The 20,131-nt window shown below is 39.0% G+C and overlaps 1 protein-coding gene across 1 annotated transcript; it reads left to right on the forward strand.

Moving 5' to 3' along the window:
- The first annotated feature begins 1,625 nt into the window (after positions 1-1,625).
- On the forward strand, positions 1,626-20,131 carry LOC127659878 (cationic amino acid transporter 2-like). The gene is made up of 13 exons (XM_052149836.1): positions 1,626-1,685; positions 3,261-3,355; positions 8,409-8,784; positions 12,995-13,150; positions 13,242-13,407; positions 13,853-13,989; positions 14,081-14,303; positions 18,046-18,182; positions 18,401-18,503; positions 18,588-18,718; positions 18,873-19,039; positions 19,676-19,784; positions 19,883-20,131. Exons 3-13 carry the CDS (start codon positions 8,415-8,417, stop codon positions 19,999-20,001), a joined length of 1,818 nt encoding a protein of 605 aa, XP_052005796.1. The 5' UTR covers positions 1,626-1,685; positions 3,261-3,355; positions 8,409-8,414; the 3' UTR covers positions 20,002-20,131.

The raw sequence follows: 20,131 nt of genomic DNA on the forward strand, positions 1-20,131 counted from the left end.
ACTGGGTCCCAGAGATGGTAGAGCAAAATTTATTTTAGGAGGGATCTGCTCTCGCAAGCTTGAGACACAATCTAACATTTCCAGCCAGAGATATGAAGACTGCATGTCTGGCCTTTGAACGGGGCTGGTCTGAAACAATAGGGTTGTACTGCTGTGGTGGCTGTATGCCTTAAAGTGGCAACGCTTTGCTGATTGGTGCTCCTCCTGGGGTGAGTACCCAACGCATTTCCCTATGCAGATGACGCTCTCCTTCCTGCAAAAGTTTTTGGAGGAAGGATTCAGTAAGTGGTCGTAATAGAACTTGCCATTAACCAGCCTATTGTGTGCTCTTCAACTAAATTTAAATAGGAAAAATAAAAACACAAAACAACTTTTGCTTTTCACTATTTACACAAACATATGCCACTTGTGAGATTTTGTATCTCATCTATTGATTTTGTTTACTTCACCAAATATTCTTTTAGTTATATTCATGATTCATATTTTATAAAACTCTTTTGTTGTCTACTGATTCCTCATGATTCAGTGCAGCGCTGGGAACTGTTGGGAACAGAGCATAACATGAGTCTGGATATGCCTGAGCCATATTAAGGCAGAGATGTCATTCATAATGAAACTATTTATACAAACTGTAAATTAAAAGGGTTCTGAAGCACTAGAGCAGTGCAGTCTGAACTGCAGCCAAGTTCTATACAGCGAATTATGCATCAACTTAAGAACAATAGTGACAAACAAAGTGTGTCCTTGCCCGTATGATCTTAGTATATAGTGACTGATCATGTTCTTGGCATGAGAGTGCTATTTCTGTCCCCGACTTTCTGGTAAGTGGGTGAGGAATTCAAGATCGGAATAGCATAGTCGAGCCGAAAGGGGGCTGATACATACAGCCATTTGTCATTTAAATGTGAAACTGAAATGACATCTTAAAAAATTATTTATTTTCTTCCTAAGTAGAGCACTCTTTAGCATTATAGGGTGTTATAGCCTACTTATACCCAATGTTTTCACAATTATTGGAAAGACATGATGGGTATGCTGGGGTCATTAAATGCCTCATTTAATATTTTGTATTTCTTAATCATAAAAACAAATGGCATCATGAAAGCCCTAAGCGCTGGCAAATTTTCAGAAGAATACCCAGAAGACCTACTACATTTGCCAAAATGATCTGTATACCAGAGAGCACACTGTGTTGAATTCTAGACTGACTTCTTCGCAGTCCAAAGGTATGTAAGATTAAAGTTGTTCTGTGCTGCCATCTAGTGTACAGAAAGTGCAGTGCATTTTCAAAACGTTACAATTGTTGTTGAGCATGTTACATGTTCATGTTGGATTGACCTTAAACTTGCTTGTATGAAACTGAATGCCCTATTTCATTCTTTTATGAAACATAATGTCCTGTTTAATCATGTAAATATTTGCTTAGACAGGCATTCTAAACTCACAGCAATGTTTTCACCATGGAATTGGATCCTCTGTTCTCACTCTGTGCCTTGGCTGGGGCCAGACCAGTTTCAAACCACTGAGAGAAAGGCTACTTTGTTGCTAATGCCATTGAGTGGGTGGGCCATACAAGCCACTCTTGTATATATTGTTGTAAAAAATCATTTGGTCACATCAGTGTGAAAGGAACGGATATATTTACTGTCAGATACGGACTGAAATTTCTCTGGACCACATTTAAGGTAAAGAAACACACATTAATTGACTTAACAGATGCTTTATAAAATGCATTCATGCAACATATATTTATGTTTTTCATGATTATGCATACTAGCAACTGTTTTTCTGTACAACTATCAGTGGAATGACATGTAAAGTTAATACAAGGAAAATACTGAAAAGCATACCAAAATAATCTTGCTTCACTTTGCATGCACTTGGAACATAGAATAATGCATGTCTTTCAAAAGGTTCTTACATATGATATTGGCAAGAGTAAATCTTTTTTGCTTTTTTATAAGTAAAACTTTCTTGAAACTTTGAGTTCTGCACGCATAGGTCTGTAGGCATGCGATTAGTGTTAAAAAATGTAGGTATGCAGATTCCAGGCAGGATTAGGATTCTAAATCACCAGTTGGCAGATTAGAGAAAACCACCAAACATAGAGAAAGTGTGCCAGCCAGTCATTGTCAAGACATAAAGGCAACTTTGTTTGGCCTTCTTCATTATTATCTCATGAAGCTACACTATCAGGCTTCTGTCCAGACTGAAGGAGTTCAGAGGACAAGTGAGAATGCTGTCGCAGATGCTTTTAATTTCTACTGCATCTATTATGGTCCTATGCAAAATCAACTGTATGAACCAATAGTGTAGAGAAGCTCCAGCCACTGTTACACTGGCACTTTCTAACTAAAATTGTATTATTATTTCTTTATTTTATTTTATATAATATATATAATGTTTGTGAAGATAATGTGGCGTATAAAATGGAAAATTAGACAAACTACAATTATTTAATGATACCAATTGGATCTACTGTGCACGCATTTGTTTCTTATGTTTATTTTTGCAAATACTTAAATTAATATTTTGTATTTTAGGCTCACAACGATAAATTGGGTTTACACAATGCTACATTTGATCACTGTTGATTACAAATCATGCTATAACACATAAAAGTTTAGAACTTTCAATGAAAGTATGTGATGAATTGTTTTGCTGATGTAATTGACAATGCTCTTGTAACTTCATGTACCTCACTATGAGTTCCGTGGCTTTGTCCTTAATTCTGTAATACATGAGCAGAACCAGGGGTGTGCTTTTGAGTTATGAGCCTTAAATATTTTTATTAAGCACTAGAAGTTTATATATCACCTCTTAATCACTTATTAAGTTTTTATGCATTACTTTTTCGTCACTAATAGCTGCAATTTTATTCTGCACATTATATCCAGCCTCTATCATGTTATGGGCACTTAAGAGTCTTGCAAGCCAGAATTTTATGTACTATTTAAGCAACATACTGTTATGTTAAAACTGATTAAAAATCATGCTGGAAATTGCATGGCGGCTAGCGATCAGATGGCAACTGGCATGTTTCACCATGCTCTTTAGTGCCATTTTAGTGTTCAATATGTGCTGGCTATACTTGTCTTGACAAGAGTGGTATTGGAACACACATATGGGGTGCTCACTTTAAAGCCTCTTTGTGGTCAGGACAGTTGTTGCTACATACATATACGTCCACTTATATTAGATGAATGTGATCTCTTAATAATTAAATTAGTGGTGGTTTGAGGTTCTTGTGTTTATTAAAGATTTCAAAAGAGGGGCAAAATATCCACACTCTGGAATCCAAGAATTGAAGAATAACATCTCCGCACATCTGAAAACATGAAGACTTTTTGATAAGGTGAGTGAAATTATAAAAGATAATTGATTTGACTGATATGCAAATTGAAATAAAAAATAGTTATTAAAATGTAAATCTTTCTTATTTTGTCAAATTAATTTCCAGCATGGAGAGGATTAAAATAATGCTTATTTTCGAAGCCGATTATTGTGCATGATCAATATTAGTTGCCAAATTATGTAATATCATAAAAATGTAACTGAATACATTGCAAATAACGATTTATCAAATATAAGGCATCTTAATAAGATATAAGAAATAATATAAGAAAGGCATCTAAATCATCTATTATTATCATCATATTCTGTAATATGAGATATTGTGAATATCTCATATTCACAGTATCTGCTCTAAGAATAATAGAAAATATGTACACTGAAAAAATTATTATGTGTTGGAGTTTCTTAAAATACATGTATAGCATTTTTTGCATCACATTTTTCAAGTAAGTTCATTTGATGTCAGCATAACTAGAAAACTTTTGCTAAATATACTCAAATGAATCAGTTCATTCAACTTTATTTACTTGAAAAGGTCTATCACACGTTCCCTTTACAAAAGGCTTCACTACGATGTTGCGCTGCTAAGCACTACGGGGAACAGCTTTAGCTGTGAGCCGAGCTGAATAATGTGTGGAACACGTCAATGAACATTGACTGGAATTTATAGCCTCGGCTGATGTAATCATTAGATGCACCTGAGGCCAGGCTATAAATGGATACGTCACCAGGTGTCGTCAGAAACTCTTTTTTTCAGAGCGATTCTGTTTCTGTGTGTTTCACACACCCTGTCAAAACTTTCTTTCCTCTGTTAGGAGTTAGAATCAGTTAAACAGTGTGCAGTGAACGTTGTTCTTTGTTCTCTTTTCTCTTCTGTTTAGAAAATATTATATATATATATTTCTAAAAAAAGAGAGAATGACTGAAAGCCGCAAACGGTGCGTGTTCCCCTCTTCTCGCTCTATAGCTGAAGACGACACACATCAGTTTTTGCTGTTTGTTTGGGAGCACACTGCTCTCGCGTTGCAGCAGGGTGGGTGCGAGCACTGCGATTTGCTTTAACAGGCAGAGTGCGTCGTGCTCGCCTCGCTTGCTTCCGGGAGTCAGCACTCTCGAAAAGAAGATCGTTCGTGGGGCTCTTGCATGGTTTTGGCTGAGGAGCAAGAGACGGGTTGATCCCTTTCTCTCACTCTCTCCCCAAACCCAGCTGTTTCTTCACATGATCTCGACGCTTCTCGGATCATGAGGTGGATCGCTATTCTCTTCCCGCCTCCGAGCTTTCCGTCCGCGATAAAAAATCTACGGAGGAATTGCTCGATGTTGTTACTCATGCGGTTGTCAGATTGGTCTGGCCACGCGAAAAAGAGACCCCCAAATGCTCCAAATTAGGGGATAGATTTTATCTTCCAGTCTAAGAAAGTGAACGCCTCATGGGTTCCTTCCCTTCTTTGATAAACCTCCATTAAGAGCTTTTTCACTCATGGAGAACCCCTAAAAAAAAAATAATTAAAAAAAATATATATATATATATATATATATATATATATATATATATATATATATATATATATATATATATATATATATTATTATTTTTTTTTTTTCTTCCCGTGTTCACATACCCTCGACGTCATTATATTAGACTGTCGTGGGTGCTGAGGCACGGCGGTATTCAGTGATGCCGCCGGTCGAAGAGACGCTATGGGTTATCTCTCCGGGCTCGGCATCGTCACTTAAGAAGCCCTCTCCCCTCAAAGCCTTATAGGACAACCTCCACTTTAGTGGGAAGGGCTTATCAAGCAGCAGGTCAGGCTGGTGCTGCTCTGCACACTATGCTGCTCTGCACACTATGCTGTTCCTCCCAGTTGGGTGTTTTCGCTGTTCCTGCATTTTATTCAGGACTTGAAACACTCGACAACCCCTCAACAGGAAGTGTTAAAATATAATACCCATCTCAGAGATCCTGGCAGCGTGGGAACTTCTGCCGGATATATTATTTTCTGTGGGTCTTATAAGGGCGTCAGGATTTAATTCACTCGCCGCTTTTCCCTGTTTCAACGGCATGTTCTCACTACCGTGAACCGGATTTCTTTTATGTAAAAAAAATATATAACTCAATCTCCTGGTTAAAGGGGCCATGGTATGTGTTCCCTTCCAGAGAGAGAGTTAGGTTATTACACTAAATACTTCCCGTTTCCCATGGAGGGTGAGGGGTGGCGTCTGGCTTAGATCTTAAAGCTTGAACTACCCGTGGGTGTTCAAGTCCAAGATGATGCCTGTCAAGACGGTCGTGTCTCAAGCCCTACAACTCGTTTGGCTGGTCACCATCGATCTTATGACGCACTTCTATACTTCATTTAGAAGTTCTGCCAGCGCTAGGGCTCCCTCCCTTGGAACTGATCTGGGTAGATTTTACAGGGCAGAAGAGGACCTCTTCGCCTCTGTTGATAGCGCAATGTCTCCTCTACTTCTCCCCGAGTCACCCAGTCCCCCCCCTCGGGGGTGCTGATCGTGGTGGCGCATACATGGCACAAATGCGCCTGCATGCGTTTCCTTCTAATAAGTTCAAATTACAGAACCAGCTAACTGCCAGTTTGCTTCAGTTCTGGATTTTCTGTGGAAAGAACTGTCAGCGGGCACTTGCCTCGCCACTGCCAGGTTCTATGTGGCTTCCACTTCGGTTTGCCACGCCTTGGTGGGCAGGGTGCCCTCTAAGAGGCATCCTTGCTAGGACCTCTTCATAGGGTAAGACCCCCCTTTTTAAAACCTCTAGAGTCAGCGTTTGGTAGACTTCTGACTCTCAAGATGGTTTTTCATATGGCAATTACGTCTCTAAGGAGAAAAGGGTACCTATAGGCTCTGTCTCTTTTGCCGGCCTGTTTTGAGTTGCCCCAGGTAGGACCAGTAGCATTCTTTGCACCCTCACCCTGACTACCTGCCCAAGGTGCCTTTCTCGACCCTTGGCCAGTCATTCTCTAAGCCTTCTGCTCCCTGCCGTTTGTAATGCCGGAGCAGCTAAAGTCTACTCAGACTTTGTCCAGTCTGTGCCCTTCAGAATTATGTCCACCGCATTTGCTAGTGGCATAAAGTCAGGGCAGCAGTTCTTCACTTTGAAGCCGTGACCGGGTTGTCACTTTGGGTGAGGGACCTTACTGCCCAGGCCTACGAGGCACGTGATCAAGCTTCGCCAGTAGGTTTTAGGGCGCACTCTTCCAGAGGGCTCTCCTCCTCTAAAGCCTTGGCTAGAGGTCTCCCTCTGCAGCAAGTTTGTGGTGCGGCAGGTTGGTCCTCTCCGCGCACATTCATTAAACTTTTATAGTTTGGATGTTCTTGCCACTCTTGGCTCTTACGCCCTTGAGTTGACACCGAACAAGTTTGTGGTGCGGCAGGTTGGCACTCTCCGCACACACTAATCACATTTTATGGTTTAGATGCTTTGCTACTCCGGACTCTTATGTCCTTGAGTCGACATATCAGCCCATGCCTAAACAAGTTTGTGATGCGGCAGGCTGGTCCTCTCCGCCACTCACATTCATCAGTTTTTATGACAAGTTTGTGTTGCGATAGGGTTCTCTTCGCACACATTCATCGAACTTTATGTGTTAGATGCTTTGCTACTCTGGGCTCTTATGCCCTTGAGTCGACATCTCAGCTCATGCTTGAACAAGTTTGTGATGCGGCAGGCTGGTCCTCTCCGCCGCTCACATTCATCAGTTTTTATGACAAGTTTGTGCTGCGATATGGTTCTCTTCGCACACATTCATCGAACTTTGTGGGTTAGATGCTTTGCTACTCTGGGCTCTTATGCCCTTGAGTCGACATCTCAGCCCATGCCTGAACAAGTTTGTGATGCGGCAGACTGTCCTCTCCGCACACATTCATCAAAAAATTAATGGTTTAGATGTTTATGCTACTCCGGGCTCTTATGCCCTTGAGTCGACATCTCAAGCTCATGTCTGAGACCTCTCGCGTTTTTGTGAGTACACTGCACAACCGTAGGGGTCCGGACAGCCCCAAGTGCGGCGGCGTGGGTATTGCGTTCCCCGTAGTGCTTAGCAGCGCAACATCATAGTGAAGCCTTTTGTAAAGGGAACGTCTCGGGTTACATGTGTAACCCTTGTTCCCTGAAAAGGCGAACGAGATGTTGCGCTGCTTTGCCGCACTGGGACGTCCCAGGACTGCTCTTCAAAAAGAAGTATCTGACGACACCTGGTGACGTATGCATTTATAGCCTGGCCTCAGGTGCATCTAATGATTACATCAGCCGAGGCTATAAATTCCGGTCAATGTTCATTGACGTGTTCCACACATTATTCAGCTCGGCTCACAGCGAAAGCTGTTCCCCGTAGCGCTTAGCAGCGCAACATCTCGTTCCGCCTTTTTCAGGGAACAAGGGTTACACATGTAACCCGAGACGATTTACCAGCTAATAGCACATTGTTTCAAATTCACTTTCATATTATAGTTTCTACCGAATATAATTGGCTCAAAAGAAAATAATGACTGAGGTCAGTCATTAAACAATTGATTTCCCAAAGACGTGTAGACAAAGCTGCACTTCAGTTTTGCACATTCACATGCTCAAAGCAAAATGACATGCATTGAACAGGATCCAACTTCACCAAAGGGAATAATAATCACGCTCATGGTGACTATTCACGAAAAAGCTAATTACAGTAAAACAACATCAATAATACTAAAAAGAGCTAAAATGTCATAATTCTTAATAACAACGAATTCAATGCCCAAATAAGGGCTTATGGGTATTCTCCACGACCTCAGTTCTGTACTTGATCGTTTAAGTTAGTAGTCCTTAAAATCGTAATTGTATGGATTTTTAAGCCAAAGAAGTTCAAGGATCTTACAATTATTCTTGGACTTTATGTATCACTCTAAGTTCAACTTCTAATTCATATTTTGTGTTGCAAATTAAGTAAAACAAAATAATGTATTAATATGTACGTTTCTGAGTAGAAGATATTTATTTTCTTACATTGTGTTTGTTGAGCCAACAAATAGTTTTTTTCAGTGTACCTTTCACTCACCTCCAACAGCCAGTAATGTCTTTCCATATGGTGCGGTCTTTCCTGAGCGGCCTGTGCCGCAGGAAGCCATTGGAACCAGAGGGTGAGGTCTCCACCTTCCGTCGCTGTCTCACCACATTGGACCTTGTGGCCCTGGGAGTGGGCAGCACTTTGGGGGCTGGAGTCTATGTACTCACTGGGGAGGTGGCCCGAACTATGGCTGGACCGAGTATCATCATCTCATTCTTCATCGCTGCGTTAGCTTCCATCTTTGCAGGGCTCTGCTATGCTGAGTTTGGTTCAAGGGTCCCTAAGACTGGATCTGCCTATCTGTACAGCTATGTAACTGTAGGAGAGGTGTGGGCCTTCATCACAGGATGGAATTTACTACTGTCTTATGTCATCGGTAAGCAGAAAGAATCTCATCAGGGGAAATTGAAGGTGTATAATGGTTCTATTGATGCATTGTGATTGCATTTTATTTTAATTATTTAAAAAATATATATATGGAGAAAACTCACTTAGCTTAATAGTAAAGTATAAAACATTATTTTATTTGCTGACAAGTAGCACAGAAATTTCACACTTCACCTTTAACCTCCTGAGTGTGACTTCTGTGTGCATTTTACATTTCCCTTTTTGATTTGTAACTAGTAGCACCTAATAAACAAGAACAAATTGTTTAGAGCAAATACATTTCCTAAAATTGTATGTCCACACATTTGTGGACAGCAGGACTGAGTTTGGACATTTTAAATAATACCAAGCAATAGAATGTCAGATTTTTTATTATTTTATTTAAAGAAATAAAAAATTCCAGGATTGTTGGTTTTTGAGACAATTACATAAAAAATTTGCATAAATAATTCAGATTCAAAGTAATGTCCAGCATCAACCAATCACTGCCAACCATGTTAAAATAAAATTATACATTATAAATTCTGAATCTATGTACTAATTATCATTGTCCCATGGCTGACAAACACGTTGAGTGATTCAAACATCATCTGCAGCCTGAAACTGAACTTTTGATCAGGATTTAGGTGTGAATGAACTTAGCTGCATAGAGAGCAATGGGATGCTCCCTTGCTCACTATTTATTGAATTACTTAACTTCCAGTGTGCTGTCTGCGTTGGTCTGAGAACAGTTCAAAATGCACCATATTTTCATCCTTACTCCATATAAAGCCTCTGAAAGCAAAATGTTTCAGCTTTTGGATGCACAGTAGGAATGCATTTACTAATGATAACGAATAGAACCGTATTGTAGAGTTATAACAAAATAAAATATAACAAAATGTATATTAAAATGAAGCGAAATAACCCACAGATGTGTTAGATTTGAAAGGTATTAAAAATAACTAACTAACATGATTTTCAACTTTTGAGAGTATACTGTCCCTTTTTTTCCTTTTCAGTGATCTTATCAGTTAAGAGCATTTTCTATGTCCAATTTTATGAACTTTCGTTATTTTTTATGTGCATGTATATATATATATATATATATATATATATATATACAGTTAGTTCCTGTCCTCGAATCTGATTGGACGAGAAACATTCCAAGAGTACTGATGGTCTGACACCATCAGAACTCAGACGCTTCACTGTGTGTGTCACTCCACTTGTGTTCATGCTGTTCTTAACTAAAGTGTGAGAGCAGTGCAGATCTGTTAAGAGCTACTGTTTGTCTTTTTTTTAACATTACATATGTTAGCCAGCAGGTGGAAGCAAAATACCATTTTTGTGTGTAATATGAGCCAGTTAGTTGACGTGAAGTGAGTCAGTGTTTATATTCAACAGCACTACGTGATTGCTACGTGTAGCTTTAAACGGCTTTAGACTAACAACTTCAACATTAAGGCTCATCACAGCTGAGAGACACACCAGACTGATAATTTACACAAACTTAAGGTCACTTACCTCTTACCGGACTTTCCACACAGGAGAGGACAAATTGGCGGAGTACGTTGCTGTTTATATAGTGAAAGACCCTTGCGCACCGGCTACTGCGAAATAGGGAGGAATACCCCCCTTTGTACTGCTATTTTCCACTGAGAAAATAGGATGAATTTCACCAAAATGACATAACCTTTAGAAAGCTGACTAACAGAATACATAATCATCAACAGGTGATAGCACATACTCCATATCTCTCTCTCTCTCTCTCTCTCTCTCTCTCTCTCTCTCTGTCTAACACACACACACACGCACATCCTTGTTTCTCCAATAACATGTTAGAAACAGCCCAAGCTGTGATACTAGTAGTTCTAAAGTGAAGTTTTTGAGATGCATCATTTGGTTTGAACCAGCAACAGCAGATTCTGATCCGTTGAGTAAGATAGTAATTTCATGCACAAATGCGTTCATTGGATTGTTGTACGTATATAAGCAATATCATACATGCAATGTGCTATATGGCCCTAAATATATATATATATATATATATATATATATATATATATATATATATATATATATATATATATATATATATATACACACACACACTGGCCGCCAAAAGTTTGGAAAAATGTACAGAGTATAGTCAGGATATTACTGATATAAAAAACAGCACCATCATTATTATAATTTTTTTAATCAAACCTAAACAGGCCCCATTTCAATCTCTCCAAAACCTTATACTTGAGTAATCATGCTAAATTGCTAATTTGGTTCTAGAAAATCACTTGTCATTATATCAAACACAGCTGAAAGTTATTTGGTTTGTTAAATGAAGCTTACAATTGTCTTTGTGTTTGTTTTTGAGTTATCACAGTATGCAATAGACTGGCATGTCAATATTAGGTAAAAAGAAACAGCTTTCTCTAGAAACTCATCAGTCAAATTTTTTTTGAGGAATGAATTCTAAACAATGCTTGAAATTGTGAAAAAACTGAAGATTTCATACAAAGGTGTACAATACAGTCTTCAAAGACAAAGGACAGAAAGAGATGTGGAAGAATATTTGAGAAATAGATGCCTCACATGTCCTCAGCTGACAGCTTCATTGAATTCTACCCGCTCAACACCAGTTTCATGTTCAACAGTAAAGAGAAGATTCAGGGGTGCAGGACTTATGGGAAGAATTGCAAAGAAAAAGCCACTTTTGAAACAGAAAAAGAAAAGGTTAGAGTGGGCAATGAAACAGACATTGGACAACAGATAATTAGAAAAGAGTGTTTTGGATCTTAACCCCGTTGAGCTTTTGTGGGATCAGTTAGACTGTTATGTGCGTGAGAAGTGCCCGACAAGACAGTCACATCTATGGCAAGTGCTACAGGAAGTGTGGGGTGAAATGTCATCTGAGTATCTGGACAAACTGACAGCTGGAATATCAAGGATCTGCAAAGCTGTCATTTCTGCACATGGAGGATGTTTTGATGAGAACACTTTGTATTTTAAGAAGTTCTGAAACGTTATTCAAATTGTAATAGTAATTGTTCACTATTGTTGAATGCCACTTTGGGGAATAAAAGTGCCAATTTCTTTCCATAAGTGCAAAATCTGTACATTATTCCAAACATTTGGCCACCAATATATATATATATATATATAAATAAACAAAGACGAAAGTGATTAAATCATCAAATTATACAAGACACCTTGAACATAAAATGTATTTATATTTTATTTTTCTTTAGGCAGCATAAACTGTTTAACCAAAGAGCAATACAAACACATTCTACAGTATAAGAACACACATTTGGCAGCATTTGTTTGGGAAAACATGTGAAATTATTAGGCTCATTTGTTATTATTATTATTATTATTATTATTATTATTATTAATTAATATCTTTGCATTTATAATTGTCTTTAGTTCTTAATTTGTAGGCTATTAGTAATTTTTCACCTGTTGTCACTGAGGGATACTTGCGTGATGGCAAATAGAGCTGTTGAAGACGATAAATGTTTGGATTTGGGGAGGTGGTTAAATATTTTTTGATCACTTCTTATTTTAATTGCCTTTTTCATTTCATTTAAAGTAAATGTATAAATGTGTTTTGTTTAAATTTTTCATATTTTTAATAAAAAAAAATTTTTTTAAAGCAAAAATATTCACTGACCCTCGGCAGGGGAGTTGACGATATAATTGGATATCGCAATATTTTTTTTCATTCAAATGTTTTGTAACATTTCGCCTAGCCCAAGGGAAGTGAACTTTTTCATGAACAATTGTAGAATGACGTCATTTTACATTATTATAAATAGTAAATTATTAGTTTGTGCTATGGTTCTTTCGCATCAACCAGAAATTAAAATATTTGCTCCTTAGTGAAAAAAGGTTCCTGACCCCTGGTCGAGAGTGAACATTATTCAGTTGGTTTAAATTAGATTAAATTATACGTTGCATATAGCGAAGCCAAAATACAATGTCCACGTATGTGGATGCAGAGTCGCATGAGTTTAAATAAAATGTAGCTTACATAAAGTGTGAGTCTATGAAGCCTAATTACAATGGCATTATTATTGCTAAAGGTGTGAAAGTGTTTTTAAAGGGCAGAATTTTATAATTATGAGTGCATATTATACAAGTAAAGAGAACTTGGCTTTTGATTAAAACATGAACACTAAAAAATAACTTAACCACAACAAGCATATCTCTTGGTCTAGGCACATCAAGTGTTGCCAGGGCATGGAGTGGGACATTCGATGATCTTCTTGGAAATGTGATGGCTGATTACTTTAACAAACATGCAGCCATTGGGTTGCCTGGCATGGCAGCCTATCCAGACTTTTTTGCAGCTGGCCTCATAATGATCCTCTCTGGTATCCTACTATACTACTGACTAATTCATCATTCTAGCTTTAACGTCTATTCCAAAAAGCTTACACATAAACTACTTTATTTTCTTCACAGGTCTTCTTGCATATGGTGTGAAAGAATCAACCACTGTCAACAAAATATTTACAAGTGTTAATATACTGGTGTTAATATTTGTCATAATCACTGGCTTCTTCAAGGGAAAACTGCAGAACTGGTTTATCACAGAAGAGATCATTCTGAATGCAACAGCAAAGTTTGAGTAAGAACATGCACAGTTACAATCAACTAAAATGATCATCTTTTACCACACAGCTCTCTGGAATACTTTATTATGATTGGTCAATTCTTGCAAATATTTTTTTAATAATGACCACTACACTGTATAATTGACCTTTGCCCCAGGCAACCAATTTGTCATATCTCTCCTATTACTTCATGGGCTCTTTCTCACATAATGAAGTGATTTAAACTCAAATCTATGGTCATTATCTCAAAATAAACCCTTTTATGAGTTAAGATACAATCCTAATCCCTCTTTTGGGGTAATCCTTGTGATGATGCCCGGCAAACTGTACATGATCTCTTACATTATGTATAATCCAGTGTGTTCATATACATTTAAATAACTACATAATGGTTAAACAGGTTGCATAGCTTTGTTCTCTACTGGAGTTTACATTGTTTTTTTTTTGGTTTTTTTTCAGAGGCCTAACATCAACCCTAAATGTCACAACTAAGTATGGGATGGGTGGCTTTTTTCCATTTGGATTTGAAGGAACGCTGGCAGGGGCAGCGACATGTTTCTATGCATTTGTTGGTTTTGACTGCATTGCAACTACGGGTAAATTTGAAAAGATTCATTCACATACTTGCACAAAGTCTCGATTGGCAGATTCTCAATTGCAATCATGATTTTCAAACTGTTTTTCCAGGCGAGGAGGTGAAGAACCCACAAAAGTCTATTCCTCTGGGTATCGTGGCCTCTCTGCTCATCTGTTTCTTGGCATATTTTGGTGTGTCGGCTGCTCTAACATTGATGATGCCATATTACAGACTCGACACACAGAGTCCCCTGCCCGTGGCTTTTGCCGACATCGGTTGGGAGGCTGCAAAGTATGTTGTGGCAGTTGGGTCTCTGTGCGCTCTCTCGACAAGGTAAAAGAGTCATGGTCAATGCAAGCAGTGAGAATTTAATCTGTAGCAGGGCTCAACAACCGAAATGAATTCTGCTGTAGGATTTTACTTGCCCTGACAATATTTTCACTAGCCCTATAGTCTCAAAAATCTATATACAGTATCTCTTTATATTTGGACCCAATTTATATAAGGTGTCTATGTAGCCTACTAACATTAAAATACATACAATACAAATGTACTTATTGTGTAACTGAATGTATCGTCACATACGGACGCTAGGGCAGTTTCGTCACATATTGACGCGCCGGGTATTCCTTTGGCGTCATTTTTCGACGCGCAGGGTAGTCCGATAGACTTCTATGTATCTCTGAACCGGAGCCTGTAGCGTTGAAATGTCACGTCTCGGGTAAGCTCACGCCGCGAATGGGTGGAGAGTTGAGACCGCGATAAATAACAATAAAAAGGAATAGGCTACAATGGCCCTCCAACTGTTTTTTGATGTTTAAAACCCCGGACACGTCGTAAAATGACGCTGTTCTACATATCTCTGAACCGCAGCGTGTAGCGCTGCAATTTCACGTCTCGGGTAAGCTCACGCCGCGAATGGGTCGAGAGTCGAGACCGCAATCAATAAAAATCAAAAGGAATACGCTACAATGGCCCTCCAACTGTTTTTTTATGTTTCAAGGGGTCCTGCCCTAGTGTCCGTATGTGACGAGTTGGGGTGTGAGAATGTGTTGGAGGTACATGTAGGTTTAGAAGAAGGGTTGAGATTAGGGTTAGGGTTATGTTTAGGGATAAGGTAAATATTGTAACTACAGATGTTATTACATTCAAGTAATTTAAATGCAAAAACACTTATGTACATAATAAGTACATTGTATGACACCAAATATAAAGTGGGTCCATATTACGTTTCGGGGGCCTGGGTAGCTCGGTAGTAAAGACGCTGGCTACCACCTCTGGAGTTCATGAGTTTGAATCCAGGGCATGCTGAGTGACTTCAGTCAGGTCTCCTAAGCAACCAAATTGGCCAGATTGCTAGGGAGGGTAGAGTCACACTGGGTAACCTATAATGTGGTTTGATCTCGTGGGGCATGTGGTGAGTTGTGCGTAGATGCCACAGTGGATGGCGTGAAGCCTCCACACGCGCTAGGTCTCCGTGGTAACACGCTCAACAAGCCGCTTGATAAAATGCACGGATTGATGTCTCAGACATAGAGGGAGCTGAGATTCGTCCTCCACAACCCAGATTGAGGCAATTCACTATGCCACCACGAGGACATAGAGCAAAATTGGGAATTGGACATTCCAAATTGGGAGGCAAAGGGGATTGCTTAAAATATATATATATATATATATATATATATATATATATATATATATATATATATATTTATATTTGAAATAATCATTTTAAATTCATCCTATCAGCCATTGTAGCTAAGTATATTCAAAATGTTTAATGAAATTAAAATCTAGTTAATGATAATTATTACATATTTTCCAGTTTTTCCACAATGCAGTGATAAAAAAAGCAATACATATATTTTTCCAAAACACTTTTTCTTTTTTTAATGAACAGGGTGTGCAAAACCTACAACTTCACACACTAACATTTTGGAATTCAGTTGTCATTTATTATTATAACATAACAATTATTTATTGTTGTCCAGTTAGTAATTATAATATGATACAGTATTATTTTTATAACTTTGATGATTTGTTGTATACAATAGTAATATATTTCTATCTTATTTACTTTTTCACCTGGAGGCTGCAGTGTATTGTTCACCATGTAGCAAAAGGCAATATTTTATGTAAGCATCGTAGGCAACATTCGTAACAGTAATGTAAAGGTAAACATCTAAGGCACAGCGGCCCCTCAACACACTAGAGCAGAATTAGAAAATAAAAAACATTGCTGCTTATGAAGTGCTGAAACTTTGCTTGGTGCAGAACAATCTAGTTAAATATTGTAACAGTCATCTCTTTGAAACCTGAACTTGTTCAGAATGTGAAATCTGTGTGACACGTGCGCTAAAAACAATCTAGATGCAGCTCAACAACTGAAACAGAACACAGGTGTCTCGACATGGTCCTGCGTCAGACACTGAAGAAATAACGAGGCGTGGTGCAGCATGTATGGACATTCTTCCAGTGTGTGTTTACAAAGGAAAACAGTGGAAAAACAGAGCAGACGCACAAAAAAACACGTTCGGTGTGACGGTCCTAACACATCCGTTTGCACGTACTGTATGTGAGTGAGAGCGCGTGGGCGAAACAAGTTCGGAAGGACTGTATATATTTTCATAAATTACAAACCTGAACACAAAGTCCTACTTGAAAAATGGACTTAAAAGCCCAGTGGACATCTAACGTGAACAGCTCCTAGAGCGCTGACAACAGCGTATTCACGCGTGTACCCAAAATAATATGTCACCACTTAAGCGTTGTTTTCTGAGCTTTCCTTCCGGGGCCCCCACACCGATGTGTGGGGCCCCATGCAATTGTGTGGTTTGTGTGGTGGTTAAAACCGCTACTGGGTGTACTTAGTCTGCAGCAATCTTTAGGTAGGCGGTATGTGTCAAAGTAACATCAACATTAATACCAGGACCCAAGGTTTCCCAGCAGAACATTGCCCAGAGCATCACCCTGCCTCCGCCTGCCTGCCTTCTACCCATGGGGCATCCTGCTGCCATCTCTTCCCCAGATAAACAACACACATGCACTCAGCCGTCCACATGATCTAAAAGAACATGTGATTCATAAGACCAGGCCACCTTCTTCTATTGCTCCGTGGTCCAGTTCTGACACTCACATGCCCATTGCAGGTACTTTCGGCATTGGACAGGGGCACACTGGCAGGTCTGCAGCTAAGCAGCCCCATACACAACAAGCTGCAATGCACTGTGTTCTGACACCTTTCTATCATTGGCAGCATTAAACTTTTCGGCAATCTGTGCTACGGTATCTCTTCTGTGGGATTTGAGCAGACAGGCTAATCTTCGCTCCCCAAGCGCATCAATGATGCTTGAGAGCCCATGACTCTGTTTTTGGTTCACCGATTGTCCTTCCTTGGACCACCTTTGGTAGGTACTAAAAACCAAGACCTTGGAGAACCTAAAAACCTAAAAACAAGACCTTGGAGATGCTCTGACCCAGTCATCTAGCCATCACAATTTGGCCCTTGTCAAAGTCAATAAGATACTTACGCTTGCCCATTTTTCCTGCTTCCAACACATGAAATTCAAGAACTGACTGTTCACTTGCTGCCTAATATATCCCACCCCTTGACACGTGCCATTGTAATGAGATAATCAATGTTATTGACTTCATCTGTCAATGGTTTTAATGTTATATATATAAACTGTACAATTATAGTTAATATATTTAAGAATAGAAAATATGTGTTAGGACATATATAAAAACAGATATTTTTGTATTATTTTGAAATATATTTTGCAGTAGCTAGCTCGAGAACTTTACCTCTGTGACATAAAATCAGCAGAATTCACAACAATAATGTTCAATATATCACACAAAAACAAATGTTCTATTCGCAAGCAATTGGCAATTACCAAGGAACATAATATATAGTGACAACGTAGCAATGGCCTGATAGGGCAAGTGACAGTTCCATCAACTGTCCCAAAACACTCTCCCACTTGATCTGGGCCAGTGGTCTATCCTTATTGTTGAGCCCTGTGTAGTTCTGTATGTATTAAATTGATGTTTCAGACATTCACTTAATTTGCAGTCTTTTGGGGTCCATGTTTCCAATGCCCCGAGTCTTGTTTGCAATGGCAAGAGATGGACTCATGTTCAAATCGCTGTATAAAGTCAGCATACGGCAGAGTCCAGTTGTGGCCACACTATCATCTGGCTTTGTGGCGGGTAAGAGGAAAGATTTTAAAATATGCTATATACATGTGCTTAATCGGATCTATTCATTCTGATCCTCTTTTTCATCTCTCACATATGACAGACTAAGCCAAATCATAAGACTGGGGCCTCTTTCTCCCTATCAGATGAATAGCAAAAAGTCTACAGCTTTTCTTTTTTTTTTCAAAATACAAAAGCCCTGAAAATCATGTGCTCTGCTTTATTTCCAGCAATAATGGCTCTTTTATTTGACCTGAAGGCATTGGTTGATATGATGTCGATAGGAACGCTGTTCTCCTACACACTTGTGGCTATTTGTATTCTTCTACTTCGGTTTGTATTCCCAGCTCCACATTCCTCTTCTAACCCCATGCACTATGATGCAAATCTTTGAAGCTAAAAGTGGTTTCTCTCAAGGTATCAAGAGACAGCTTCAGAGGAAAACGATTTGCGCACACCCACAACCTCCATCTTTGGGTTTCTGAAACCCCCTTTGTATCCTACCAATGAAACTTCGAACACCGTCACAACCTGCACAGTATTTCTTGGTGAGTAGAAAAATCCTAAACAAGTTTACAAAAAAACACACAGGAACAGGGTTGGGAACCACTGCTTTAAGCTAATTGAAAAAGCATTTAAAAAAATAAAATTATCCATTAGCAAATGGATTTGTTAACTTTTTTCCCTTTTCTGCTCTTGCAGTTGTATTGGTGCTTATTCTGTCACTGCTGATGTCCAAAGCTATCAGATCTTTGTTACTGTTTGAGGTCTGGAGTATTGCAAGTGTATCTGTGATCCTGGTCATAATGATTCTCACTATTATCGTAATCTACCGGCAGCCCCAGAGCCCAACCAAAGCCTCCTTCATGGTAAGCACAGGACTTCTATTGAAGAAGCATAGTTATCTGTCAAAAATGTGCTTAATTTTCATTGGAAGCAGAAATAGAAAGGATGGCTTTTGTCCATGAGTACTGTGTATGCATACTGTGTATGCCCCAAAAATTGGCTTCACTGTGCCTTTGACATCACATCCATAATAATTTGTGGCTAGTGAACTATCACAAAGAAAGAAGTGAAATAACTTGTGTTTTCTCGTGTCTTGCACTTGCGCAGTGTGTCAATGGAATATGTTCAACTTTATTCCAGTTATGACAACTCTCAGAATACATTTAAGGTGTTATAATGGATATGAAAAGTTGGTAGGTTTGGTCTTGGTGGATTAGATCTCCTTATGCTGCTGCTGCAGAGCAAGTATGAGAACTTGCTACTGCAGAATATACTCAGACATGCTGTTTTGAGCATGTAAGACATGATGCTGCACCATTAGGTATCCATACAATCTCTGTTGCTGGGGAGGACGAGGGTTTCAGAGAGAAAACTCTTGTTGTGCGCTGCAGTGAAACCAGCTTATTTGCAGAGAATTTCCGAAATTTAAATTAGACCAAGAGAGTGCAAGTTGATTGACATGTCAAGTGACCTATCAGATTGTTTCTCTGTGATCACAGGTCCCATTCTTGCCGATACTCCCTGTGGTGAGTGTGTTCATCAACATTTACCTTATGGTTCAGCTAGGAGGAGACACCTGGGTACGCTACGCTGTGTGGATGGCTGTGGGTATGCAACACAAAATCCGAAATGTTACCAACTGTAAAATTAAACACATCACTTGAGGTGAATCCATGTGGAAAATGTTTGTCTTTTTTCCTGCTCAGGATTCCTTATCTATTTTGGATATGGAGTGAGAAACAGTGTCCAGAGGCAAAGGTTACTCATTAGTCAGGTCAACATTGAAGCGATTGAAACCAAACCTGATAAAGATGGACCAAAGTGACGAAACCCTTAAACCTCCAAAAATCAATTGCATTGGTCATGTTGATGCCATTTCAGCAGCTTTTTTCTTTCTTTCTTTCTTTCTTTCTAGTTTTTAACTAAGCTTTAATTATGTTTGTGATGAAATCCTC

This window comes from Xyrauchen texanus, chromosome 19, assembly GCF_025860055.1.
Source record: "Xyrauchen texanus isolate HMW12.3.18 chromosome 19, RBS_HiC_50CHRs, whole genome shotgun sequence".
In the NCBI taxonomy this organism is placed as follows: Eukaryota; Metazoa; Chordata; class Actinopteri; order Cypriniformes; family Catostomidae; genus Xyrauchen; species Xyrauchen texanus.

Bases quoted from the DNA above. Each gene is read 5' to 3' on its own strand.
- LOC127659878 (XM_052149836.1), top strand. From the start codon at position 8,415: ATGTCTTTCCATATGGTGCGGTCTTTCCTGAGCGGCCTGTGCCGCAGG. The intron at 18,504-18,587 runs GTTTGTATTCCC...GTTTCTCTCAAG, and splicing joins ATTTGTATTCTTCTACTTCG to GTATCAAGAGACAGCTTCAG. The intron at 19,040-19,675 runs GTAAGCACAGGA...CTGTGATCACAG, and splicing joins CAACCAAAGCCTCCTTCATG to GTCCCATTCTTGCCGATACT.